At 40.8% G+C, this 27452-nt stretch overlaps 1 protein-coding gene across 2 annotated transcripts in view; it reads left to right on the forward strand.

Annotated features, from left to right (window-relative positions):
* Positions 1 to 26926, forward strand: part of MAN1A2 (mannosidase alpha class 1A member 2) — a 171766-nt gene extending 144840 nt beyond the window's left edge. For both annotated transcript variants that reach the window (XM_077767382.1, XM_077767373.1), the window contains one exon: positions 24431 to 26926. In XM_077767382.1, the coding sequence (XP_077623508.1) occupies positions 24431 to 24563 (133 nt within the window). In that variant the 3' untranslated portion in view covers positions 24564 to 26926. The remainder of the gene's footprint in view (positions 1 to 24430) is intronic.
* Positions 26927 to 27452: the final 526 nt, after the last annotated feature.

Here is a 27452-nt window from a genome sequence, read left to right on the forward strand (position 1 = left end):
TGCTACAGTGATTCCTTCATCTCTAGCTTCATTTTTCATTTCTTTTACTATATATTCTATCCTTAAATCAACCTAACTTGTAGCCATATATATATATACACATACGTATATATTCCTTTGCATTCCATTGTCTAGTTTGTATTTTATTGGCTCTGATGGGAAGGCCTTTACCATTTCTATCAATTAGTGCCCCTCTCTTATTTCTAAATTGAGTTCAGATCTTACCTCTTGCATATTGGCTTTCATAATTAATTCTCAAATTCCTCTTCAGTGTCTCAATTAGTACATGGGATTGGGCTGCAAATATGTGGCATGCTGCCTCTCTATTTCCAGTATGTGTATGGAATATTACCAGCTGACCTTGGTACATTCCACTGCCAAGTTCAGGAAGAATCCGTCTCAGCACAGCACTCTAGGTAACCAGTTACATATACATATATATGTAATTGCCACAATACTCACTTTCAGAAAAACACACATTTTTGGACAAATTAAAGTGAAAAGGGTAAGATAAGAACAATCATTCAGGTAATTATGACAAAGTCTAGGCTATAAAATTATCACAGTTGAGTACTGCGTAACCACTGAGCCTCTTGGTAGCAAAAAGGAAGCATCTTGCTCAGTGTCATTTTCATCTTTGTGAGTTGGGAGAATGTATGACTTTGACAAATGCGACAGATTTTTTCTTACTGCTAAATTATAAGATGACCTGATTTGATAGCTTTTTATTAAATACTGAGCTATTAGATGAACCACATAAAAATGCCCTTTTTAAAAGTAAAAAAAAAAAAAAAAAAAAAAAAAAAAAAACAGTGGAATCCTGGCAGTTTTGTATGATTCAACCTAGTACATAATGACAGATATCTTCCAACAGTGACGTTTGTAGAGGACAGAACTCTTCATGTGGCTTATTCTTTATCAAAGCTGATGGCATAATATAGAATGCATTTGAATCAAGACATTTCTGTGAAGACTAATGTACTTGTAGGTTTATATTTTTCTTACTATTAAGATAGAGCTTAAACCTCTATAGGAGAATGAAGATTAGTATGACTTCGTAGATTTTTCTCAAATACCAATTAATTTCAACAGGCTTTTGCAGAAACTGAGTAACTGTTAACTGAAGACTGTATATTCTATCAAGTGGTTCATATTTATTATCCATTCATTAAAGGGCAGTAATCCATGTGTTTTAGCTACCAGAGATGGCAACTGATTGGCTTGGCAGTGGCAGAGTTAAATGTAAAATCCTGTGTTCTTGACCTAGTTGAGGGCTAGTTTACCTTTTACATATACTTGGACTATAGCTACAGCTAGAAATTTTTCTCCAGAAGGTAAGATGCTGTGTCCTCTGTTGCTTTTGTTTCCTTCGGTAGTTACCAGTATGTTCATTTCTGTAGCATTCATACTGATGGTGTAATAAAAACTATGTAATGAGTAAGGTCAGAGATAGATTCCTTCAAAGCCTCTTTCCTTAAAACTCTTAACATTCTACAGAGGAAATAAAACATGCAGATTGGCAAAAAATCTTAAATATAGTTAAGTGTTTAAGAGAAATGTTAATAAAGTGAGCAGTCTTCAGAGGAGGAAGAGTTTACTTTATGTAGAAAGCATAAAGGAAGACTTCATGAAAGTGGTGGCATTTAAACCAGACTTGAAGGCAAAGGGTAGAGTAGGATGAATTAGTATTTGAGGAATAGCTATAAGGCAGACAGTGAAATACAAAGGAAGAGATACAAGCACTCTAGAGGGAATAATTGACAAGTGCTAGTATCTCACAGACATAGGGAGGTTCAGAAAGATGGAAGAGTAAGAGATAACATTTCAGTTTTCAGTGTGGGTAACTGTAAGGATTCTGACACCAAGTTGCAAGAAGAAATAGATTTTCAGAAAGGATAATGAGTTACTTTTGACATATGTTCCCAAAAGGCATTTGCAAATATAGATATGGAGCTCAGAATATAAGTGCAGGAAGATTTGGAGGATAAAGAGAAAAGAAAGCCTGTATCTGATCCTTTGAAGATGCCTACAGGTAACAAAGGAGGCGCTTCTCTTAGCTTGGCAGAGTGAACCCTTGATTTATCCTCCACTTTCTCATGAAAGCCATTGAAATGACTATAGAGGCTAGAGAAGGTGCAAAGGACAAGGACAAAAAGAATGAGAAATCAACAGCACACAAGAGATGTCAGCAGCTTTTTAGAAGAAGGAAAACAGAAAGCTAAGTACCTGCATCTGGAGAATTTAATTGGAAGCAAACTGGTGAGTGCTCCGGAACTTGGGAAAGACCCAGGACTCTAGCGTGCATGGTAGGATTGAAAACTGTACAATTTTTAAGTAAGTTTATAGAAGGAGTAGCTAGACCCCAAGTTCCACCCCTGCCTCATCTCATCTTTACCACAAATGAAACCGGAGACATCTTGTGTGAAGAGATCAGATCCTGGAGGCTGCAGACTTGCAGGGATGCCAGGCGGAGCTAAACCTAGTAGACTCCAATCCTAGGAGATTGGAGGGTTCCTTTCCGGGAAAATAGATTTGCCTGCAGAAGGAAAACTAGAGATACTGCTACGTGAGGTTCCCCAGCAAAATGGCCATTTCCTCCCCCGTTCCCCGTGCTGCAGCAACCAGGAAATGCCAGCAGGCCTGCAGCTTCTCATCAGCATCTGGGGCCAGTGGGCGGTATGGACTTAGAAATATTTGTCGAAATAGATGCATGAGATACGTGCATGTTATGTATGTGTGTTATACTTGAGGTTTTTAAAGTTTGTTTAAAAACCAAAATATGAATACAAGGTAGTTCAAAAAAAAATCCCAAAACCGAAGGACAGGAGTTTGCAGATTGAAAGCAGCCATCAAGGTTCCAGCACAGTGGATGGAAACAGAGCCGCACCAGGGCACAAGGCCGTAGTCAGAATGCCTGGCCGCAAAGGACGGATCCAACAGCTTCCAAAGAGAGGGGGAGACAAAGTCTGAGAAAAATCACCTGACTTCAGACTTCTCAAGAACAACAGTGAAAGCTAGAAGCAGTGGAGTGGTTCATTCAAAATTACGAGATTCAAACATAGAATATTAAGTTGTTAGTCATGCAGGGTCTCAAAAATCTACTTTCTCAGTTACTGTCTTGGAGGATATGTGCCGTCAACACTGAGTATAAACCTGAAAAGAAGACCTGAAACTGGGGAGCAGAGGAAAGGAAGATCAAGAGGGTTAGCAGTCTAGATTGAATGGGACAGAGGCACTGGAGTCCTTTTCTCAAGATTGAATTCATAGAATATTTATCTCTACATGTTTTAAGAGGAGATTTAGACTATTGAAGATTTGGGTATACTATCAGTAATACAAGGCAGTCTGCTTTTTTGGTGAGGGGGAGGGATTATGGAAGAAAGGAAAAGCCAGCCTTGACTAGCTTTCAGCGCAGGGGGAATTGCTAAACTTGGAGCGTTTTGTTTGGAGTCTGGATTGTTTTACAGAAATAGGAAGTCATACTAATACCACTGTTCATACTTCTCCGCTTGGCAAGTACGAGACCTCCGTTCTTTGATAATGGGCTTGTTTGCTCGGAGGACTGTCATTTCACTGGTTTTTAGTGAAGTAGCAGGTGATCGAGAGCCCCATAAGCTACAAGAATTCCAAGAGACGTCTCTGTACCTCAGCATCTGCATCTGCTCACCTACGTCTGGTTTGGCTTTCATCGGATCTCAGCGCAGTTCTGTTGCATCTTGATTTGAGGGTCTGATCAATTGAGAAAAGTGTACGTGCTGAAGACGCATTCCAATCTGTTTTTCTGTGCTCATATCTATTGGGCATTAAATGGCTGCGAGGAATCACAGGTTATTTGGAACTATGGTCCTCTTAAAAGTTTGTTATTGAAAGAGAAACACTGTAAAGGCCAAGTTTACCACCACAGTGTGTCTGCCTTCAATGGGAAACACTCTGGGCGCAGAAATTATGTTTTGTGTGGCTTCCTGTAAATCCTGCTTGTGTACTTTTCCCCCTTCCTGTCTCTTAAGATTCAAACTTTGAATATAATAGCAAAATTCTGGAAAACTATGTAAGAATATGTCAAGAATCTTTGTCAAAGCTATAGAAAAAATTATATATACAAGGGTGTTCATTGCATTTATAAAAATAAAGAGGTAGTTTATGTTCAATAACAACTAGATGGTTAAATAAATTATGGCACATCCACAGTGGATATTATAGATCCAGTAAGAGAGACTCTTCATGGTATAATATTAAGTAGGCTATTACCTGCCCATACCACACATATAAATATATACATGTGTATATATATATTCACACACATGTATAAATAAAACATGAAGATAAATGTCTTCATGTGTATTTCCACATCAAAACATTCTGTTTTTACTTTTGTAATCTGAAAAAAACCCACAATCTTTTAAGTAAATTAAACTATAACCATATTTTCCTGCCTCAAATTGACTTGCTGTTTTTGTGCCTAGAGTCAAAAGGAATTTTTTGAGATGCAAGAAAATTTAGAGGTCACTCAGTCCCACAAAAACCACCACAATCCATTTCTTCCTCCTACACATATCCCCAGCGCTGCGAGTATCTTTACAAAATCCAGAATGTTTTGTCATAAAGTCTTCTGCTAATCTTTTAAGTTGATGGGCAGCTCACTGCTTCAAAAGGCCAACCCATGCCGCTATCCAAAAGCTTTCTTATTAGAAAAATCTTTCTTCTGTTGAGTTAAAATCTGCTTCACTGTGGGTTCCATTCAGTGATCCATGTTTTTGCCCTTTGGAAATATACAGTCTACTGCATGAATGTTCACTAAAAATACTTGTATTTGCCAGGCTAAAGATTGCAAGTTTGTGTACCATTTTTTTCTATGGCACTAGTCTGCTGACCTTCTCTGGAGAGGAGTCCATGGTTTTCTGGACTGAACACTGCCGTTAAGATGTGGTTTAACCAGTTCAGGTTTCCAGTCCCCACTTTGGTCATTATACTCCTATCAGTGCAAGATAATAGCAGTTTCTATTTTCTGGTAACCCCGTCAGTATAGCTTAAAATTTTGCTATAGNTTTTTTTTTTTTATGTTTATTTATTGAGAATGCAAGCAGAGAAGGGGCAAAGAGAGAGAGACAGAGAATCCAAGCAAGCTCGCACTGTCAGCACAGAGCCCTGTGCCAGGCTCAAACGCATGAACCCAAGATCATAACCTGAGCCAAAGTTGGATGCTTAATGGACTAACCCACCCAGGCGCCCCAGTCTTTTTTTTTTTTTTTTTTTAAGATGGACTAAGAGAGTTACTTTCTTTTCTTTGATAGAATTTTTCCAAAATTTATTTCGTCTTTATCCTTATTAAATTTTACTTTATTAGGTTTAACATATTCTGATTTGTTGAAGTTTTTTGAACTCTGGAGCTTTTTATTTAATATATTAGCTATTCTAGCTTTGTGACAGTCCCTGATGTAGTAACTGTGTCGTCTCTATATATACCAAATTGATCAGCTCAGACAGACATCCAACCGTGTACATATTTACCTGTTTTATCCCAGCTCTTTCCCCTAATAACTGTGTGGACAAGTTACTGAATTTTCTGCCTCCGTTTTCTCATATGTAAAGAGGAAATTAATAGTAGTATCTCCTGAAAGGGTTGTTACGGAAGTTAATATAGTGAAGCACTGAAAATTATGTCTGGCACAACATACATGATAGCAGGTGGAAAGTCACTGTAGGCTGGTTGTTCTAACAGTCGGGGAAAGAAGCTACGTGTGAAACAGAGGGGAACAAGGACAAACTGGAACTCCCAAGGGCAAACGTTCCCTTATCTGTGTCTCATGGCCGCCAGCTTTGATAAGCAGCTAATTTGCAGAAGATGAGGGCGCCTTCTGCCACTGGGCCGCATGTGCCTGGCTGAAGAACTGGAAAAAATGACGGAGGAGCTCCAGCAGGGGCTGCAGGTGTTGAAGGCCTGGCAGCCTCAGCACCCTGCACGGTGAGACCGGCAGGCGTAGGGTCAGCTGCGCGCCATTGCCGGCCCCCTCTGGCGCTGCATTTGGGCCCCGTGTCACGTGCAGGCTGTCATCTGTAGCCCTCCCTGACCCAGAGCCGCACCGAGAAAGTCATTCTGACAAATGTGGTTCCAGCTTAGCCATGTTTGACAGAGTACATGGTCCCTGCAGGGGACAAGCCCTTCCAGACAACAAAAGAAGCTGTAAGCTGCTTTCTAGCATACAGTGTGCAATACTTGTATACAGAGGAGCCTTTAAAAACTGTTAATAAAGCTATGAAAACTCAGAGGTTAGTAGTGGTATGCGGAGGAAGGGAGCAGAAGCAGAAAGTAGAGTTCAGAAATAGGCCCTCTTGTAGGTGGGACCTCATCCTTGGAGAAAATCAGTCCAGATCATTGAGGAAAAGTCAGATTAGTTAGGAGGGGGTACTAGGAGCCCCGTTCATTAGGAGAGACTCACAGGTAGTTTGCTGGGTCCCTGCCAAATACCCACACCGATCCTACATAGAACATGTTTTACATATAAAAAATGAAATAAAGCCACGATAGAAGTTGGAAATGTTTGTTCCCAACTCTGGGGGTGGAGACGCATGACATGAAACCCAGAAATCCTAGAAGAAAAAGATATAACACGTTAGCCACTTGAAAATGGAAAACCTCTGCAAGGGAAAAAAGAACACTGAGGCAGAACATGGCACACCGGGAAAACATATTTGCAGTACATTTGACAGTCTGTGGAATAACTGAAATTTGAAATTAAGAAAGACTAAGCTAAAATAAGTAAAGGCAGTTCACTGAAGATACACATGGACAGTACTGTAAACGTGAAAAATAAATGCTTGACCCACTCATCGAGAAAGGATATAAAATTAGGAATCAAATATGTTTTACTATCAGATTGCTTCAGATTTTAAAAATGTGTATTCTGATGTGGGCAGGGATGTAAGGATCGAGTCATACACAGGAGGGTGAGAGCTGGGGGCTGGAGAGGATCTGCGAGAGTGAACCTCTTGAAGTACTAAGTTCACATTAATTTTGCTCCAGTAGTCCTACTTCTAGAACCGTCCTGCAGGTGTACTCTGCCAGGTGAGGAAGAGGGTGAAGAAGATGCCCCTCATCTCCACGTTGTTGACTTTCTTTGCTCCTGTATTGAATGATTAAGGTTAAGTGCTGCATGTACCATTTCGGTCATGTCTCCTGCTTGACCACTTAGCCTGTGCATTTGATCTCTACCTGCCTCCTGTGCATTTTCACTTACGTGTCCTTACCCTTGCCATCCCTCGTTCCTTTTCTGTCCCTAACAGACTTACTAGTTTTTCAAGGCGGAGCTCAGATATCACTGTCTGTGAGTTCTCTCCAGCACAGAGGCAGAATTAATCGATCCTTAAATATATTCACAGCACTTCCCTTGTCCTACGAGTCCGTAGGAAATAGGAATACGATAGGGCTTAGTTTTGTGTTCGGGTTAGAGTATACATTCAACAGATGTTTGCTGAACGATACAGAATGAACAGCTCAGCTCTTGTCATATTTAAAATTAGTTGTGTGAACATCTTTTTCCTCAATGTGGTACAGCTCCTCAAAAATCAAGGCCAAATGGGTTGTTTTTAATATAGCTTATTTTTTTAATTATAAAAATAAAACGTGCCTCTGGCAAAATGAATTAAGCAGAAAAAAATGGAAAAGAAGATTTTCTCCGTATTCCACATCCAGTCTCGCCTTCCCAAAGATCTATTATTAAACAGTTCTTGGAGCTCTGGGTATAAGCAAACATATAAAAATATATATTTATAATGTGTATCCTTTCTCCCCCCTCCCCTCCCCACAGATGTAATCATGTATACCTGCTGTTCTCAGACTTGCAATTTTCCTCTTACTCTTTATCTAGAAAAGGTTTCCATATGCACACATAAATCCACTGAGGAATATGTCATTTGTTTAATCAGTACTCTGGTAGAGAAGTTCGTTCTACTATTTCATTGAGTATCCTTTTATATATAACTCTGCTCCCTGTATGAATATAAATATTCATTTATATTCCTCACACTAGAGTGGTTGGGTCAAAGTGCTTGTGCATTTGAGCTAACTCTTCACAAAACTTCTCACAGATGGAAAGCTCTGTAAGTTCAGGGAAAAAAGTATTTTAGAAAAGTAACTGATTAGAAACATAGAATTGAGAGTATTTTGAGAAGTAACAAAACATCTAGATGTTTCTTGATAGGTAAAGTAAGCTTTAAATGAGCAGGCTTTTTAGAAGTCAGTCTTAAATAATTTTTAATTTTTAAGTGATTCAAAATGAACTCAGACAAGAGACTGAATCACTTAATATTTTTTCTATAGGTTAAGAACACAGGTAAAAAGTCAAACTGAAGTTGTTAGGAAATTAATAGGGATAAAAGTTTCAGAATTTACTCACCCTTTTAAACTATTATTTCCTGGGATCTTTAATTCTAGGTCTTTACTCTTGATATGTGTCCGAGCTCGGTGTCCTTATCTACTAAGTAAATGGTGATCAGAATATAGAGATGACACACAAAGTATATGAAATAATTCATCCAACACGTACTTGAGTGCCTTTGCTGTTTATGTGCCAGAGATACTGCAGTGAATGTAGTAGAGAACAGTCTTAATATTCAAGGAACTTACAAATTATGTTCACACTCCCCTTAACTTAAAATTGCTGTGTTTTTTTGAGTGCCTGTCCATAAAAATAGGGTGTATATGTGTGTGTGTGTATCATCTGTACTTTCCATTATTCTTTCACCTTTCTCTGCTTTAATTTTTTAAGCACTATTCCCACCGGATACATGCATTTGTTTTTTTTATCTGTCTCTACCAGTAAGTAGAATGTGAGCTTCATAACTGCAGCAACTTTTCCTTTTTAACTACTCTCCCCTCCCTAGCACCCAGTACACAGTGTAAGAGGCCCTCAATAAATATGTGTTCCATAAGAACAAAGTTGGCTATTTGCATCTATACTCCGATGCTCTTAAGTCATAGTTTGTTTTTCCAGCCTTATGGAGATATAATTGACATACACTATTGTGCAAATGTAAGGTTTACAGAGTAATTATTTAACACATCTATCTTAATTGTAATATGATTACCACCTGTGGTGTTAGCTAACGCCTCCATCCGGTCACGTACTTACCGTTTTGTTTTTTGTGAGAACATTTAAGATCTCTCTCAGCAGCTTTCAGATCTATAATACAGCGTTGTTAACTGTAATCTAATGCTCTACATTAGATCCCCAGAACTTACCTTCCAACTAGAAGTTTCTTCACAAGTATGGCCTTTGAAGATTTGACTTATGGATATCATACAATCTTTGTCTTTTCTTGTCTGACTTATCTCACTTAGCATAATACCCTCAAGGTCCATCCATGTTGCACATGGCAGGATATCCCTTCTTTCCTGTGGCCGAATAGTGTTTCGGTGTGTTTTATACACACCACGTCTTCTTTATCCATTCATTAGTCAGCAGACACGTAGGTTATTTCCATATCTTGGCCACTGTGAAGCTTAACTAACTGTCCAATAAACATGAGAATGCAGATATTTCTTTGATACACTGTTTTCCTTTCCTTTGGATGTGTTCCCAAACGTGGGATTGCTGGATCATAAGGCATTTTTATTGTTAATTTTTTGAGGAATCTCCATAGTGTTTTCTGTAGTGGCTGTACCAGTTTACATTCCCAACAACAGCACACGTCTCTCTTGTCTTTTTGATGCCAGCCATTTCAGCAGGTGTGGGTTGATATTATGATTTTGATTTGTATTTTCCTGGTGATTAGTGAGGCTGAGTGTGTTTGCATGTGCCTGTTCATCATTTTTATGGTTTTTTTGGACAGATGTCTATTTAGTTCCTCGACCCACTTTTTATTTTTTTTTAAATTTTTTAAAAAATGGTTTATTGTCAAGTTGGTTTCCATATAACACCCAGTGCTCATCCCCACAGGTGCCCTCCTCCATACCCATCACCCTCTTCCCCCCCCCATCTGCCCTCAGTTTGTTCTCAGCATTCAAGAGTCTCTCATGGTTTGCCTCCCTCTCTCTACCCCACTATTTCCCCGCTTCTTCTCTCCCACAGTCCTCCGTTAAGTTCCTCCTAATCCTCCTATACGTGCAAACATATGGCATCTGTCCTTCTCCGCCTGACTTATTTCGCTCAGCATAACACCCTCAAGGTCCATCCATGTTGCTACACATAGCCAGATTTCATTTTTTCTCATTGCCATGTAGTATTCCATTGTATAGATAAACCACATCTTCTTGATCCATTTGTCAGTTGATTGATGGACTCTTTCCATGTTTTGGCTATTGTTGAGGGTGCTGCTATGAACACTGGGGTACATGTGCCCCTATGCATCAGCACTCCTGTATCCCTGGGGTAGATTCCTAGCAGTGCTATTGCTGCTTGACCCACTTTTTAATTGAATTGTCTCATTTTTGTTATTGAGTCATATGAGTTCTTTATATATTTTCTATGTTAACTCCTTATCATATATGTGATTTGCAAATATTTTCTCAGATTCTGTAGGTGTCCTCCATTTGTGTGTGTGCATGTGTGTGTGTGTGTGTGTGTGTGTGTGTGTGTGTCGTTTTACTCTGCAGAAGCTATTTAGTTTGGTGTAGTCCCACTTATTTATTTTTGCCTTTGTAGTCTGTGCTTTTGGTGTCGCAACCATAAAGTCATTGCCAAGACACAAGTCAGGGAGCTCCTTCTCTGTATTTTCTTCTAGGACCTTTGCAATTTCAGGTGTTAAATAGTAGTTTTTAATTGTGTCATTCTATCATTTCTGATTGTGTTTTGTAAGGCACATCCCCTGATTATCCTATAGAGAATTTCAGATTGCTCCCTTTCCCCCTATCATTTCCCCTTACTTTACCTTTCCTCCAAAGCACCCAACTTCTAACATACTATGTGATTTCCATAGTCATTTCCCAACTTAGAGTGTAAACTCCTTGAGGGCAGCGATTTTTGTATATTTTAGTTATTCTATCTCCGTATCTATGGTGGGGCCACACATACATGTTTCAGAATTAAATATCTGTTGAATAAAGGATAGAATTATTTGATTCCAAGAGAGACCGCTGAAAAATAACAATTTTATAAGATCTTGCAAAAACAGGAACAGGAGAAGAGACCTATTTTATTTCTTGGTTGAGGCGCCAGGCTTAAATTCAGAATTCGGTTTATGCCAGAAGATACCTAACAGTGAATGGGTGAAGTTGTCAATGAAGCAAGAAAAAAAAGGCCCAGGGCAAGATGCGAAAAGTGAGGGAGTCAGGGCAGTGGGCCCATTTTCCGCAGAGCCGAAGGCTGATGCCCACATGAAGAAGAGCAGAAACAGTGCACACCAACTGGTGTTGGAAGTTAGACGGACTCGGAGAACCTAGGGCAGTGGTTCTTAAGCTGGAGCTTGCATCAGAATCACCTGGAAAGCTTGTTAAAACAAGATTGCTTGGGAGTGCCTGGGAGGGGCTCAGTCCGTTGGGCATCCGACTTTGGCTCAAGTCATGATCCTGTGGTTCGTGAGTTTGAGCACCGCGTCAGGCTCTGTGCTGACAGCTCAGAGCCTGGAACCTGCTTCAGATTCTATGTCTCTCTCTCTCTCTCTCTTTCTCTCTCTCTCTCTCTCTCTCTCTCTCTCTGCCCTTCTGCCACTCATGCGTTCTCTTTCTTTCTCTTTCTCAAAAATAAACATTAAAAAATTTTTTTAAAAACCCACAAGATTGCTGGGCTCAATCAGCAAAGTCTCTGACTAGTACATCTTGAGTGGGGTCTCAAACTCTGCACTTGTAGTTATAGGTTCCCAGTGATGCTGATGTTCCTGGTCCAAGGGACCGCACTTTGAAAAGCCCTGACACCTGTGAGTGAGGAAACGATTTATGGACGAGAAGTTAGGGATCAAGGAGTTCCCTGTGCTGACGAAGGACAGCCAGCACACCATGAGGCCAGGTGGGCAGATCATTGCTGACTGCCATTTATGCAGTCCAGTCTCCCCGATGGCGTCCTACAGGACCAAAACCACGGTCTGCCTGGCTTTTAATTCCTCCTAGGACTTCCCGCAGTGTCACAGTGCAATCCAGATATCAGACAGTAGGGACACACATACCCAGAGTGACTATTGCTTTCACTAGTAAGCAGTTGTTCAGTGTCGAAACTGTGAACTTTGAAATAGCCTTGCCTTTTTTTTTTTTTTCTGCACTAGAGGGAGCTACAACCCAAATTATATTTATGGGGCAGTAACACGTCATAAGATCATTTTCCACTTTCGTTCTTCTCCTTTAGGCTTTTCTACTTTAACTTTATAAATCCACCTTCCTGAAGTATTTTAAGTGTGCAGTTCCTTGTCTTGGGCAAATACAGAAGCCCGGGTAGCTGCCACTCTGGTCCCCATGGGACATTTCCAGCCTAGCCTCGCAGTGACAGTGACTCCACCCCCGCCCCAAGACAAAGCTGCCCTTCATCACCGTAGGTTGCCAGCCTGGAACTTCCTATCATGAGGACCGCGTAGTATGCGCTCATGTGGGTAGGCTACGTTGTTGGGCGTCAGGGTTGTTAAAGTCATCAGTGTTGTTAATGTAGCAGTAGTTCCCTTTTATCTTTGGTAAGTAGTGTCCTGTCGTATGGATATACTGTGTTTTGTGTATCTGTTCTCTCTCTCTCCATCTCTCTCTTTTGGTTGTAAAGCTTGAGTCCATTTACAGAAAAACACGTGGTACCATACAATATTTCCCCTAAGGAAGTCTTAGCATATGTACATGGTTATGCTGTTTAGAACCAGACCCAAACAAAATGATGCCCTGGTGTACCATTTTTTTAGTATATGTTTGTATTTTAGCTTTTTATTTAAATTCCAGTTAGTTAACTTACAGTGTGGTGTGGGTTTCAGGGGTAGAATTTGTGGACTCATCTACATACAACACCCAGTGCTCCCCACAAGTGCCCACCTCAGTGCCCGTCCCCCACTGAACCCTTCCCCTGCCCTCCCTCTCTCCAGCACCCCTCCATTTGTTCTCTATAGTTAAGAGTCTTGGGGCACCAGGGTGGCTCACTCAGTTGAGTGGCCTGCTCTTGATTTTGGCTTAGGTCATGGTCCTGGGGTCTTGGGATTGAGCCCTGCGTGGAGCCTGCTTTGGATTCTCAATCTCTGTGCACCCCTCTCTCCCCAAAATTAAACAAAGAAGAAAAAAGTTAAAAGAGCCTTTTTTTTATTTTTAAAAATGTTTTATTTATTTATTTTTGAGAGAAAGAGTGCCAATGGGGGAGGGGCAGAGAGAGGGAGGGGCAGAGAAAGAGGGAGACACAGAATCCGAAGCAGGCTCTAGGCTCTGAGCTGTCAGCACAGAGCCCGACACAGGGCCAGAACCCATAAACTGTGAGATCATGACTTGAGCCCAAGTTGGATGCTCAACTGACAGAGCCACCCAGGTGCCCCACTGCCAAAAAGAGTGTCTTTTAGTTTGCTTCCATCCTATTTTTCTTCCCCTTCCCCTCTACTCAATATGTTTTGTGCCTTAAATTCCACACATATGAGTGAAATCATATGGTATTTGCCTTTCTCTGGCTTATTTTGCTTAGCATAATGCTCTCTAGCTCCATCCACGTCATTGCAAATGGCGAGATTTCATTCTTTTTTTATGGCTGAGTAATATTCCAGTGTGTATATAACCACACCTTTATCCATTCATCAGTCGATGGATCTGTTTTCTTTCTGATGGCATTAGTCATGTGCTTTTGAAAGGAATCAGGAAAGAAGAGGAATTATTTTTGTTTACCATTTGATTACATGTAAATATCTTGCTCTTACTTTTTTCCTTCTAGGAATTTTTTTAATTCTCCCCTTAAAAGTAATGGTATCTAACTTGCTATTAGCAGATAAACAAGCATTACCAAATAATTTGCTATTATCAAATACAGTATCAAATTCTGAATATTTTCATCTTGGTGCTGCTTAGAGATGGCAGAGATGAACCCGTAGCAGCCAAAACTTGTGGCAATGGTCTACCTCTCAAGTAAATATTGTTGCCTAAAGTTTGTTATTCACAATTTGTCCTGCTTTTTAGAAAATTCTAGTAAGATTTCCAGTTCTCCCTTTGCAGATAGTTTTACTAATCCAGTTTTTCTGGGTATTTCACCTAGGTTTGCTAATTAGCTGCTCTTTCTAGAGAGAATATTTTAGCATGATTAAAACTAGGAATACATGAGGAGAGTAATAGGCTTGTGACCAAGAAATTACCAGAACACTAATGGTAGCATCTAGGAGGTAAGTATGTATGGGTTTCACTGTAAAATTCTTTGAAGGTTTTGGAGGTGCAAAGGTTTTATAGTAAAATACTAAAGCGAGGAGGAGGGGAAAGCTAGTGAATAGTTGCACAGGACAGATCTGTTACAAATGTTGCTATCCTGTCCTCTGGTGGTTCTGGTTCGGCTTTTCATAGCTCCTGTTATCTGCCTGTGCCTGTAATGTTATTCTCAGTATAAGCAAATGAAAGCCCAGTGAGCCAGTTACCAGACTGTTAAAGCTCATCCCTCGTGAACAAGGGTTTGAAGCAGGTTCAAACAGTTCTGATCAGGGTTTTGTCAATAACGCATCAAGAGTTGTATGACTTTTAAGTTCATAAGCAAAAGTGTCTTAAGTAGTCTGTTTGAGAGAGAGGCAGGAGCCAATGAGATCATTGGGGTGAGGGTTGTTAGCCTAGGAGAAAATAATTCAAGAGGGAAGTCTGGGAAAACAAAGCCACCATTCCCTTCCATTTATCTTTCATCTTTTATCTTGTCTGTAACCGGATCCTCAAGTTAACCTCCTGCCATGAGAGAAGGACTGTTTTTCCAGCTGGACGAGAAAAGTTGCATATGAGGTCCTGTTCTGTGCTATCCTCTGCTCTGACAACTGATCTGCAAACGAAGTCAAATTGAAAAGTATTTATTAAGTAACTGCTTTCTTTTCAGAAGCGTGCGATTTGGGAATTAAAGCTTATGAAACATAACACCGTATGAGGAGCTTGCGGTCTAGTTAAGTCTCTTATTTCTGGCGACGGGCAAATTCAATAAAAGTTCAAAGTATATAGGCAAGTACTAAATAGAATATAAATGATTTCGATTCAAAGAAGGGAACTTTGGCCCGGGCTGGAGGAGTCATGAAGAAAGGTTGAGATAATGCTAAATGATACATTGGATGTATTGGATGTAAATGATACAATGGATGAACCTTGAGAGCGTTATGTTAAGTGAAAGGAGCCAGTCACAAAAAGACATACCGTGATCATTCCACTTACACGAAGTACCAGTAACTAAGCTGACGGGCAGAGAAAGTAGAAGGTGGTGACCAGGCACTGGGGAAAGGGGAAGGGGAATTGTTGCTTTCAAGGGTACAGAGTTTCTGTTTGGCGAGATGAAAGAGTTCAGGAATTTGCTTCACTATAGTGTGAATATAGTCCCTATAGTGTGAATATACGCTACGCTGATTGACTCAAAAATAGTTAATAGTTTTTAAAGTTGACACACCGTGTTCCATTAGCTTCAGGTGAACAACCAGCTCTCTCTACGGTGCTCACCACAAGTGTAGCTGCCGTCTGTCTCCAGACAAGCTGTTCCAGTGCCATTGTCCGTATTTACTGTTCTGTACCTTTATCCGCATCATCCACTTACTCGTTTCATAACTCGAAGCCTGCATCCCTCCCCCTTGCCCCGTTTTGCCCATTCCTCCACCACTTCCCCTCAGACAACCATCTAGGTATTTCTCTGTATGGGTCTCGTTCTGCTTTTTACTTGTTTACTCCTTTATTTTGTTTTTATTTGTTATGTATATATATATGAGTGAAATCAGAGGGTATTTCTCATTCTCTCACTTATTTCACTTAACATAATACCCTCTAGGCCTGTCCATGTTGTCACCAATGGCAGGATCTCATAAGATGGTAACTTTTATATTATGTGTTTTTTTACCGCAACAAAAAAATAAAAGAAGCAATGGCACACTAAAAAGGGAATACTAAGATAAATGCAAAGCATCTACACTTTAACTCCAACCCCTTCCTCCAATCCATATAACTTATTCTAGGGCTGAAATTAAAGAAAAACGAATATGGCTGGGAGAAAATTAGAGCCCCAAAGGTAGAAAAGTAACTTTTTTTTTTTTTTAATGATTGCAGGGGTCCTAAGAAATTACATGTCAAGATACTACTGCAAATGTAATTTTGTAATCAGTATTCTTTCAGGAATGGTGTAGAGAAACAACACAATGGATAGCTAATTTTAAAGAAGAGGGAAAGTTGGATTGAGAAAAATAAGAGATGGATTTAATGTCCATTTTCACAAAATTCTAGAAAGTCATGATATGAAGACTTTGGAGAAGAATTAGTAATCAAGAAGAACCAGGAAAACTCAGAACAAGTTCTTGCTCCACCAACTCTGATGTTTGTGGATTGGTTTAGTAACAGAGGATTAAGTGATTCATGAACGTGAACCTAGGTGCGTGGTGTTGTGTGGTGTTCGGCAAACTGTGTGACAAAGTATCTCAAAACGGAAGAGCAGGCTGCCTCCTCCAAGATGAAGTAACAGGGCTCAGAATTTACCCTTCCACCCAAAGCAAACAGATACATCATATAGGAAACAGTGGTTTTCAAAACACGGGAGAAGAGGCAGCAAAGGAATGTGATCTCTGAGAGAAGGGCAAGGAAGGAGCAGCCCTGGGTTTGCTCAGCTCGCTGCGTCAGAGGGTTTCTGGGCCACTGCATAGGGAGGGGACCTGAGGCCCAGTGCAACAGGCTCCCTGAGGAGCTGGAATTGTGAGTCCAAGGAAACTAAGAGAGCTGATGTTGACAGGAGAGTAGCGGAGACGAGAGAGCTGCACAGAGGGAACCTGGAGATCCCCAAGAGATGCTCAGCAGAGGGAAGAAACTGTGCCTGAGTTGGGGGAAAGAATCATCTGTGAGGGACAACAGTTTGTGGTGATCACAAGCTCAGGAACAGCCCGTGCCTATCCCCAGTAGCCTGACTGGAAAGTCTCATCATCCACAGGGTACTGAGTACAGTACTCAGGATCATCCTGCCTCAGCAGTGGGGAACAATTTACTGCTTTGGATCCACATAATAAATCACAAATGCAAGACCTGAAGGGATCAAACTGGTTCCAAGTAACTTAACTATATACCTGAACAAAACTCAAGATTTATAGGAATACAAAATTATCCAGCAACCAAAACTCATAATGTCTGACGTGCAGCCAGAGATACCATACACAATGAGGCAGGAAAACATGCTCAATAGAAAATAATCAACTGAAACTTATAATTCATATAGCTGCTAGAATTAGCAGATGACATTAAAGCAGTTGTTATGATTATATTCCATATATTCAAAAACTTAAGTGGAGACATGGAAGATATAAAAACCCAAATCAAACTTCTAGAAGTGGAAACTGCAATGTCTGGGTTGAAAGCTACACCATATAGAATTAATAGCAATTAGACATTGCAAAAGTAAAGGTTAGTGAACTTGAAGACATTGCCATTGAAATCAAAATGAAATGAGCAAAAAGAAAAAGAATCTTATAAAAATGCAGAGAGTATTGCTGAGCTGTGTAACAACTACACACGGCTTAAAATATGTGACATTGAAGTCTCTGAAGGAAAGCAGAAAAATGGATAAAAAATATATATATATTGGCCCAACTCTTTCCAAACTTGATTTAAACTCTACACCTACAAATCCAAGAAGTTGAATAAACTCCAAGGACAAGAAACATGAAGGCACCTCATAATGGCATTGCTCAAAAACCATTTGATAATGAAAAAAATCTGAAAAGCAACCAGAAGAAAGAGACAAGTTGGGTAAAAAGGAGCAAATATAAGAATGACAGCAGGATTCTCATTGGAAACAAGGCTAATATTCCTCATATATATATATCCATCCTGGATTTTAGCAAATCAAATCTAACAACCTAGTATATAGGTCACACCATGACCAAGTGGATTTATTTATCCCAGACATGGAGATTTGATTTAACATTTGAAAATCAGTGAGCTGAAAAAGAAAAACCATATGACCACTTCAGTAGACCCAGGAAAGTTATTTGACAAAATTGAACTTCCTTTCCTGATAAGACTCTTAGCAAACCAGGAATGGATAGGAACTCCCTCAACCTGATAAAGGGCATCAGTGAAAAACCTACAGCTAACCTCATACTGAAAAACGGAAAGTGTTCCTCCTAAGATCAGGATTAAAATAAGGATGTCTGCGTGTTCACTTCTCTTTAGTCTGGAACTGGAGTCTAGCTAGTATAGTTAGCCAAGAAAAAGAAACAAAAGACATCCAGAGTAGAAAGGAAGAAGGAAAACAATCATTTTGTTTCATTAAAAACCTGATTATCAAGGCAGAAGATTCTAAGGAGTTACCAGAAAGTTACTAGAATGATTAAGTATTTAGCAGTTGTAGATGCAAGATTAAGACGTCAAAATTATGTATATACTAAGAATGAACAATCAAATTGAAACTTAAACCACTTAACAATCACGTAACGTTATAAAATATTTAGGGATGAATCTTGACACGACACATAAAAGACCTGAACACTGGACACTAAAACTTAGTGCTGAAAAAAATTAAAGACCTAATTAAGTGGAGAGGTTCACTTGGTTGATGGACTCAGCATTGCTAATTCTCCTCAGATTGATCTCTCTATAGATTCAGTGAAGTCCCATTCGAAACCTCAAGAGGCTTTTTATAGAAATTAATAAGCTGTTTTATAATTTCATGTGGAAATGTGAAGAACCTAGAATAACCAAAAAAAGTTTGAAAAAGAACACAGTTGAAACCTAACACTTCCTGATTTCAAGACATTAAAAAGTATGATAATGAAAACACGGTGATACAGATATAATGCTAGGTAAGTAGATTGATGAAGTCCAGAGAAGAAAACCTGAGATATATTTTGACAAGTGCAAAGGCATTGTGATGAGAAAAAAACAGACTTTTCAGTGAAAGGTGCTAAGATAATTTCTGTGTGCATATACAAAAAATCTGTTCAAGGAGCGCCGGATGGCTAAGTCATTTAAGCTTCTGACTCTTGGTTTCGGCTCAGGTCTTGATCTCACAGTTTTTGAGTTCGAGCACCATGTCGGGCTCTGCTTTCACAGTAGGGGAGCTTCCTTGGGATTCTCTCTCTTCCTCTCTGCTCCTCCTGCTCTCACTCTGTCTTTCTCTCAAATAAATAAACTTGAAAAAAATCAGTTCAAAATGGATCATAGACCTAAATTTAAAGCCTAACAACTTTTAATAGAAGAAAAACTTTGTGATCTTGGGGTAGGCTAAGATTTCTTAGATACTACACCAAAAGTATGATGCCTAGAAGAATGAATTGTTGGTCTAAACATTTAAAAATATCTACTCTTTGAAAACTGTTTTTAATGTTTATTCTTGAGAGACTGAGCATGAGCGGGGGAGGGACAGAGAGAGGGGAGACACAGAATCTGAAGCAGGCTCCAGGCTCCGAGCTGTCAGCGCAAAGCCCAATGCGGGGCTTGGACTCATGAACCACGAGATCATGACATGAGCCAAAGTCAGACACTCAACCAACTGAGCCACCCAGGCGCCCCTAAAATTTAAAGAATATCTACTCTTTGAAATACATTTGAAAAAGAATGAAAGAAAGTGAGGGAATGAGAAGATATGGCAGATAACTTGCAAAGTATGTAACTCACAAGACACTTCTATCTGGGCTATATGACAAATTCTAAAAACTCAAAAATAAGATCACATGCAACCCAGTTTAAAACCTGGCAAAAGAATTCAACAGATACTTCATAAAAGATACAAGCGTGGTAAATATGTTCATAGAAAAAATGCATAACATGATCAGTACAAATTAGAATTATAGTGAGATACTACTATACATGTATTCGACTGTCAAAATAGACCCACACCTGAAGAGATGTCGCCCTTTACTTTCTGACTTTGGACTTATATAGAGATGGAAGGTATGGAGTATCATCTGAGGAAAAAGTCAAAAAAATTATGGAGATCCTGATTACTGGGGAAAAAATTGGCACCCAAATCTTCTGCCAACCCAGAAGATCCTCTACACAAATATAGCAGAAAAAGAAACCATTTAAAAATTTTTATCGTTTAATAAGTGTTAAACCAGATTGCAATTTGCATCACAGGCAGATTGCAAAGACAGAAAGAAATCTCACCTTCCCATATAACCAGGCGGATACAATCCATTATATACATGTTCTAAAGAAAAGTGGTAATTTGTCCTTAAGTAAGAGTACTCTCTCCAAGGCACCATTTGCTATACATAGTTTGTTCTAAATTCACGTGGTAATTGGGGTGGCTATCTGTGTTGATTAATCGTCTTTATTCAAAGAAAAACTGATACACTTCTGTCTGTATGATACGGGGGTAATAACAGCTTTGGAGAAAAGGCACCTAAGGTAGCTTCCCACAGTGAGACATTGGGGTACATTTTTCTTGGTGTTTTACATCGCAAAGACCATGCCTTTAGAATAAACTAAGTTATCAAGCTGGGAAGAGGTTTATTTAGCTTTTAAAAAGATGTACGTACATTTCAGAGGGACAATTAAAAGCTTCCTCAAAGCAGTGATCTGAGAAAAAGGGAAAGAAGGATAAGGTCTTTTGGCACCAGGAAAAACTTTATATTTTGTTATTAACCTTTACAAAACCTTTACAACCCAGATAGTGTTGTACTGCTGAATTAACTGACCTTTGTCTCGGTCTGCCGCTTTGCTTTTTGTTATAGGAGCTGGCCCCCATTGTTTATGTTATCCTGTAGGATAACTGACCTATTCAACCAAATGTATTCATCCTAACTTATTCCGCCCCTAAAAGCAGAGGAAAAAGAGCCTCCTTCCCCAGCTCCCTGATAATCTCAAGGCAAAGCCTACGCCGTTGCAGTGATCAGAAAGACTTCAATTTGATTTGATTTCTCACCAGTCTGTTCCAAAGACATGATTTAAACATTAGAAGTAGAAACGAAATGGAAGTTTTAAGTTCATTATTTTTCAAACAGTGTAAGGTGTATTTTAGAAGTTACATGTGCATGTAAATGCAAGCCTTTTTGAATTGTCACATCTTCCTATAAAATACTGGATATTGGCTTTGGTAGTGGTGAAGGAGAATAAATGAGTCGTCAAGGCTCAGTTGGTAAGTCAATAAACATAAAGGACTGAGTGGGAACACATGAACTTGACAGTTGGTTAAGCCTTACCATTTCTCTGTCGACCTTAAATTTGTCTCCTCAGATTTGGTTGACTTTTCTGTCTGTAAAACTTGCCCGTTTGGTTACTGCCAACACTTGGGTTGAGGTGACTTCGGGCACCACCACCTCCTCTGAATACCTGGTCTTTAGGTAAGAGAGGGCTCCAAGAGACCGACGCGAACAACATTTAAAGTGAGCTCTACAGGGGCGCCTGGGGGGCTCAGTCAGTTAGGCGTCCAGCTCTTGATCTCGGCTCAGGTTATGATCTCTTGGTTTCGTGAGTTCGAGCCCTATGTTGGGCTTTGTGGAACCTGTTTGGAATTCTCTCTCTGCCCCTTCCCAACTTGCACATGTGAATGTGTGCTGTGTCTCTCTCTTAAAATAAACTTTCAAAAACTCTAAAAAGTAAACTACACATCCATTCAAACTGAAATGTGCTTAATAGCACCTTTTTATATACCTCCAAGCTTTGGTTAGTGCTGCTTGCCACCTACTGAAACCATAGTTGAAGAAAAATTCTCATTAGAGGACAAATTGTAGTGTGGTAGCCAATTTAGAGTGTAGACTTTTCCTGTTCTCAACTTTTACAGCAAATTTCCCTCTTCTCCAATTGTTCTGTTTTCAAAATTCAGGTTAAAAACCCTCTCCTGAATGTGTAATCCAAAGTTAAAAAGAATTGGTTAGCTATATTATTTTAATTTCAAACATTGATTTTATTATAAACTTGTGAGAGAGTGTATGTGGTGTGTGTTTATGTGAATGTGTGTGGCGTGTTTGTGTGTATGTGTGGTGTGTGTATATGCGAGTGTGGGTATGTGTGGTGTGTGTGTGTGTGTATCCCTGTATGTCTAAGATCTGCTCTCTAGTTGTACTCCGACTCAGTCCAAGCAAGCAGCAGCTCTTAGGGGCCAGAGGTACCCTGGAGGTTGGGGTTGGAGGTTGTATTAGTTCCTAATGCTGCCTTAACAACTTACCACCTACTTGGTGGCGTAACACAACTGTGTTCTCTCTCAATCCGGGAGGCCTAGAGTCTGAAACCAGTTCCCTCTGAAGGTCTTCTGTGCTTGTGGCAGCATCCCTGTGATCTCTGCATCTGGCTGCACATGACCTTCTTCCCCAGTGCGTGCTGGTCCAGATCTCCCTCTCCTTTCTCTTGTAGAGATCCAAGTCATTGGATTTCAGGCCTGCCCTAAATCCAGGAGGATTTCATTTCAAGATCCTTGACCTTCCCAAAGACCCCGTTTCCAAATAAGGTCACATTCTGAGGCTCTAGGTGGACATGAATGGCGGGGGCGGGGGACACTGTTCAACCCACTACAGTAGTTTTTAATTCAAATCCCTTTTTAAAATGATGGTTGAAGGGGCACCTGGGTGGCTCAGTCGGTTAAGCATCTAACTTCGGCTCTGGTCATGATCTCACAGTTTGTGGGTTTGAGCCCTGGGTCGGGCTCTGTGCTGACAGCTCAGAGCCTGGAGCCTGCTTCATATTCTGTGTCTCCCTCTCTCTCTGCCCCTCCCCCACTCATGCTCTGTCTCAAAAATAAATAAACTATAAGAAAAAAATGGTTGAAAAATAATATCACTTTTGAGTATCTAAAACTTGCACATTCATTGTTTTCTGGAGTTTTTAATAATATCTGTGTTTATATCAGCTGTGTTTCTGTAGCATCTCCCATGGAAAAGAATCCTTTTGCAGGAGACTCTTGAATTTTCTCTCTCAAGAAGTGATGAGGTTAGAGCAAGCCTGATGCATCGGCCCACATTTAACAAGAGATGTGGGATGGTACGGGCCTAGCGTTCCTGCACCGGTCGGCGCCCAGAGCTCCCTCGCGCTCCCAGTCTCCCCAGAATAAGCAGACCCGGCAGGCTGCTTGCTACGTCCAGCCAAGTCTGTTCCTTCATTCCCAGCGTCTCTGCCCATGACCTGGGGAATGATCCGAGCACGGCAGGTCTCAAGTGTAGGGTCAGGGAGTGGGGTTGGAGGCCTGTGGCTCTCTCTCCGGCTGTACCAGTCATAATGTTAGTATGCAGTCCCATTTCTGTCTGTGCTGTGTGTTTTTACTCTGTCCTCTAGAACTGTAATCAGGAAAGAGATTAATGTGTCTGTCTTTAAAAATAAAGAAATTTCAGCAAAAACACTGTAAAGGAACTTTTCACTGAAGCCTACTGCTAGCCCCAGCTAGTTCTTGCTGAAACGAAGAGTGAGAACCCAGATTTCCTGACTCAGTACAGTTGGTTTTCTTATGCTCACTTTTGACCACCTCTTAATAAAATTCCGATTGGAAAATGCCAAACGTTGTGGGTAACAGTTCTTGTCTGTGTCAGCTCTGTCGTTTTGACTTCAGAGTGACCAAAGCAGCGCTTGCAGCGCCCATGGAGAGGTCAGGAATCCTTGCCTTCCTACGAACAGTGTTCTTTCCTATTGAGAGCAACTCGAGATTCTTAGACCTCCTATAAATCCGTAGTGTTTCGGAAATTTTTATTTAACACTTTGCAGTACCTGCTCGAAGAACTGCAGAAACTACAATGGGAGCATATAAAAGTCCTTCCTGGGGGCATCTGGGTGGCTCAGCCAGGTAAGCATCTGACTTGATTTTTGCTCAGGTCATGATCTTGAAGTTTGTGAGTTCGAGCCCCACATCGGGCTCTGCACTGACAGTGTGGAGCCTGCTCAGGATTTTCTCTCCTTCTCTCTGTCCCCCCACCCCCTCCATTCTCGTGCTCACTCTCGCTTTCTCAAAATAAATAAACTTAAAAAAAAAAAGCCCTTGCTATGTCCTACTAATGTACTGGTCATTGCCCTCAGTGTTTGTTAGTAAATGTGAATTGATTAATTTCAAGTTGTCCTGTGAGCTCTGTAAGTGGCCAGGACACATGACTGCTATTATGCGTGACACTTAAAAGACTGTGAAATACTACGGAGCAGTTGTTTCATTCTGTTTCACAGCACTGCTGTCTGATGTGCTTCAGAGGGGTGTTTCCTAACCGTCTTACTTCCAAAGCCTCATTGTGCATCTTGCTGGATTTTCTCACACACCGCATTCTTCTAGAACTGGTTGTGACTGTGTTTTAGATCATGTGAGTGACTAGCTTGCGTTCCGTGATGTGTTTTACATCAGAGCTGCTCAAAGTAGGTTACCGGTTTCTTCTGCGCCGTAACAAGATCACGCGATCTTCTTGTTGAATTCTAATCAGAGCTCATTTCTCTCTCTTTTATTTTCAGATATTTGTATCTTCTCTTCTCCAGTGATGACCTTTTACCTTTAGACCACTGGGTATTCAATACAGAGGCCCATCCTCTGCCCGTGCTACATCTAGCCAACACCACACTTTCAGGAAATCCTGCTGTTCGGTGAAAGCAGCTCCAGAAAGACCATTCTCCCCTGTGTTTTGTTTACATGGACCACCACAAAAATCAGTCTGGAGAGGGGGCTTCTGGAAACCCGGACCTCATAAGTCAGCGTGGCAGGGTGAACCCTGACTGTGCCCCACAAGACTTTTCAACTTGTAGATATCTCAACTTTGAAATGATTCCATTTTATACCTGACCAAAACATATCCTGGTATGTGTAGGACAGCGACCTGGCACGCCTTGGTTCGTAAGGAGGTGGTCACATGGGAAATCATGCCTCTGACTGTGATACTGCTCTTAGCGTCCTGGAATCTGGAGCCTGGACCGCCTGAGAATAAGCCAAGAACGCGGAGCACCTTGCGGAAGTGACATGTGGCATTTGGAGCCAATTATACATTTGTTCCTTCCAAAGTGGAGCAGCCTTCAAATCAGATATTTACTCGTCGTTCATCCCCTTTTTCTCCATTTTTCCTGATGGGAGGAACTAAAACAAGCAACAGAAGAACAGTGGGACTTCACGGAGAGCGAGAAGACTGGCAAAAGAGAGCAGAAGGGCCTGTCCCTGTCTCAGTGTTCAGGGTCCCCGCCGGACGACCAGAGTGGCAGCCGTGTCAAGTCCCAGTCTGTTCCATGGAAGTTTCTTGGTTAAATTTCATTTTCTCCGGGGGCTTGCTGTCACAGGGCACACTCCTCAAGCCTTTGCCTCCCTATGGAGCCCCTGAAACTACTGGAATCCGCCGGAACCACAAGCCTGGGGGTGGGGTTTCGTGCATGTTGATCAGTCTCGTGTTGGTTGCATGACAACAAGTGGGGGAAATGCTGCAGTTTGTGGCCTTGGAATCTGTTTTGCGAGGAAGCCTTGGTTTTTCTGGTAGGAGATTTTTTCCCCAAACCAGCAAATCTACCAGGTGAATTTTATCCACTTAAACCTTCTCACAAATTCAGTAAACTCCCTCAACTTAGAACCCTCTGTGGCTTGGCACAATTCACTCTACTCTTAATGCAGCTCCTTGATGAGCCAAACTACTCTTGCAACCTTATGAAATCAAAAACAAAATACGGTGAAACTTGCCCACACGTTCCCCCTGGAATGGGAACAGGGGAATCCTTTATTAGCTCGTCAGATGAGCGGACTTTTCACAGATATTTTATGTCAAAAATAAAATTCAGCTTTTATTTTCTCCAAGGATATTTATAGAAATCCAAAGAATCAGAACCACTTCAAAGTAACTTTTAGTGACAAAAGTGTGGTAAAATTAATCATATTAACTAAATTTGGGATATATCTAAGGGAGTTTCTCTTACCATAAATAGATTTTGCAGTGATATTTATTTTTAAAGAAATTACTATTTCTTTATATGGGGGGAGGAACTTAAATTTTATGAAGAACTGTATTGTAAGATAAATCTGCGTGTAAATTTTATGTCCCTTGAATTTGTGCCACAGCGCAAGATGCTTTTTCTTCTTTACGTTTAATACAAACCGCTTCCATTGACAATAAAAGTTGGGAGCCAGTATAATTAGTATTTACTCTGTACCTGAAGATTTCATGAAACAGTGTTTGTGCAAGAAGCCCACCTTGGAATTCTGAAGGCTTATTTTCTTTGATAGCTTTTCTTTTTAATCTTTTATTAGCATTTAGTAGGCTTTGATTGGAGAAAAGGTTTAATAAATTAATATAATTAAGTCTTTTCTAAGGGTGAGCATCTCATGCCACAAATAGTGCTCACAGTTCAGCAGCTGATCCGTAAATGATAGCCAAACCCAAGGTTTTCCGGCACACATAGGAAATAAGGGTGTGGAGCCAGTTGCATTATTTACGTGTTTGAAGAGAGTTCCACTTCACACATTTTGACACTGTAGTATCGTTCAGTACTTGAAAAATTAAAATGTTAAAGTGAGAAGGGGAGATGACTAGCCAGAGAAAAGAATATTTGGTTCTCAGAAAAATGTTAACCTTCCTCCCCAAAATAGCATAAGCCCACTGATGAGTCACTGAAAACGTGGACAACTTGAAGTGGCAAAGACGCAGAGCCGCTGAGTAGCAGTGAGCCCGCCCGCACCCCTGGTGAGAAGAGGGCAGCGCCAGGCAGCCTTCCTGGTCTCCCGGGAGCTTCGCAAGGAAAGAGAAGATGCAGCCCCCAGTCCCAAGTGCTCGGTTTTTATTTCTCGGCTTACTGGGGCTTAGGACAAGGCAGAGAGGCATGTGACTGTGGCCAGTTCTGTGCAAGCGGGGAATCGGAGAGGGGCAGGGGGAGGGTCCCTACCCGCTCCTTTCCCTGGGATGGGAAGACTAGAGCTTGTCCCACTGCTTCCATTGTTTTCTGCCCTGGATACCAAAGGCAATTAAAGTCAGCTACAAATGACTTGCCAGTGTCCTGTTTTGTTTTTATTACAGGTTTTTATAGTTCGTTCCTCCATAATCAGCCCTATTCCTGTGTTCTGCTTAGTTTCCAAGAGTATTGACTTTTCTTCTGTCCCTTACGGTCTTGAGTTTTGTAGACCTTATTCCTCAGGTTAAAATAACTCATTACACGTCTGAGACTCTCTGCAGAGAGCCTAGAGGTGCTCCTTTCCGGATGCCTCTGCGGTGAGCCCACACCTCCCTCTGTGCCTTTGGCGTCGGTGTGCTGAGTAGGTAGATCAGTCGGCCCATGAAAGAGAAGAAACATGAACACCCCTCTGCCTTCCACACTTCTCTTACAGAATTTTAGGATCACACTTTTCCTGTTGAAACTGGTGTAAAGTTGATCAAACCGAGCGAACGTGGCCCTAACCGAGGAGTCTCAGAAAAGCAAGACCCCAGCCAGAGAGGGTCCTTTCTTTCGGTTCTGTCTGACACCAACATACTCCCGTCTTTGAGCAGATGTATGTATGTATCAGACCCGGCTC

The sequence above is a fragment of the Crocuta crocuta genome, unplaced genomic scaffold (genome assembly GCF_008692635.1).
Source record: "Crocuta crocuta isolate KB4526 unplaced genomic scaffold, BGI_CrCroc_1.0 scaffold180, whole genome shotgun sequence".
Lineage (NCBI taxonomy): Eukaryota > Metazoa > Chordata > Mammalia > Carnivora > Hyaenidae > Crocuta > Crocuta crocuta.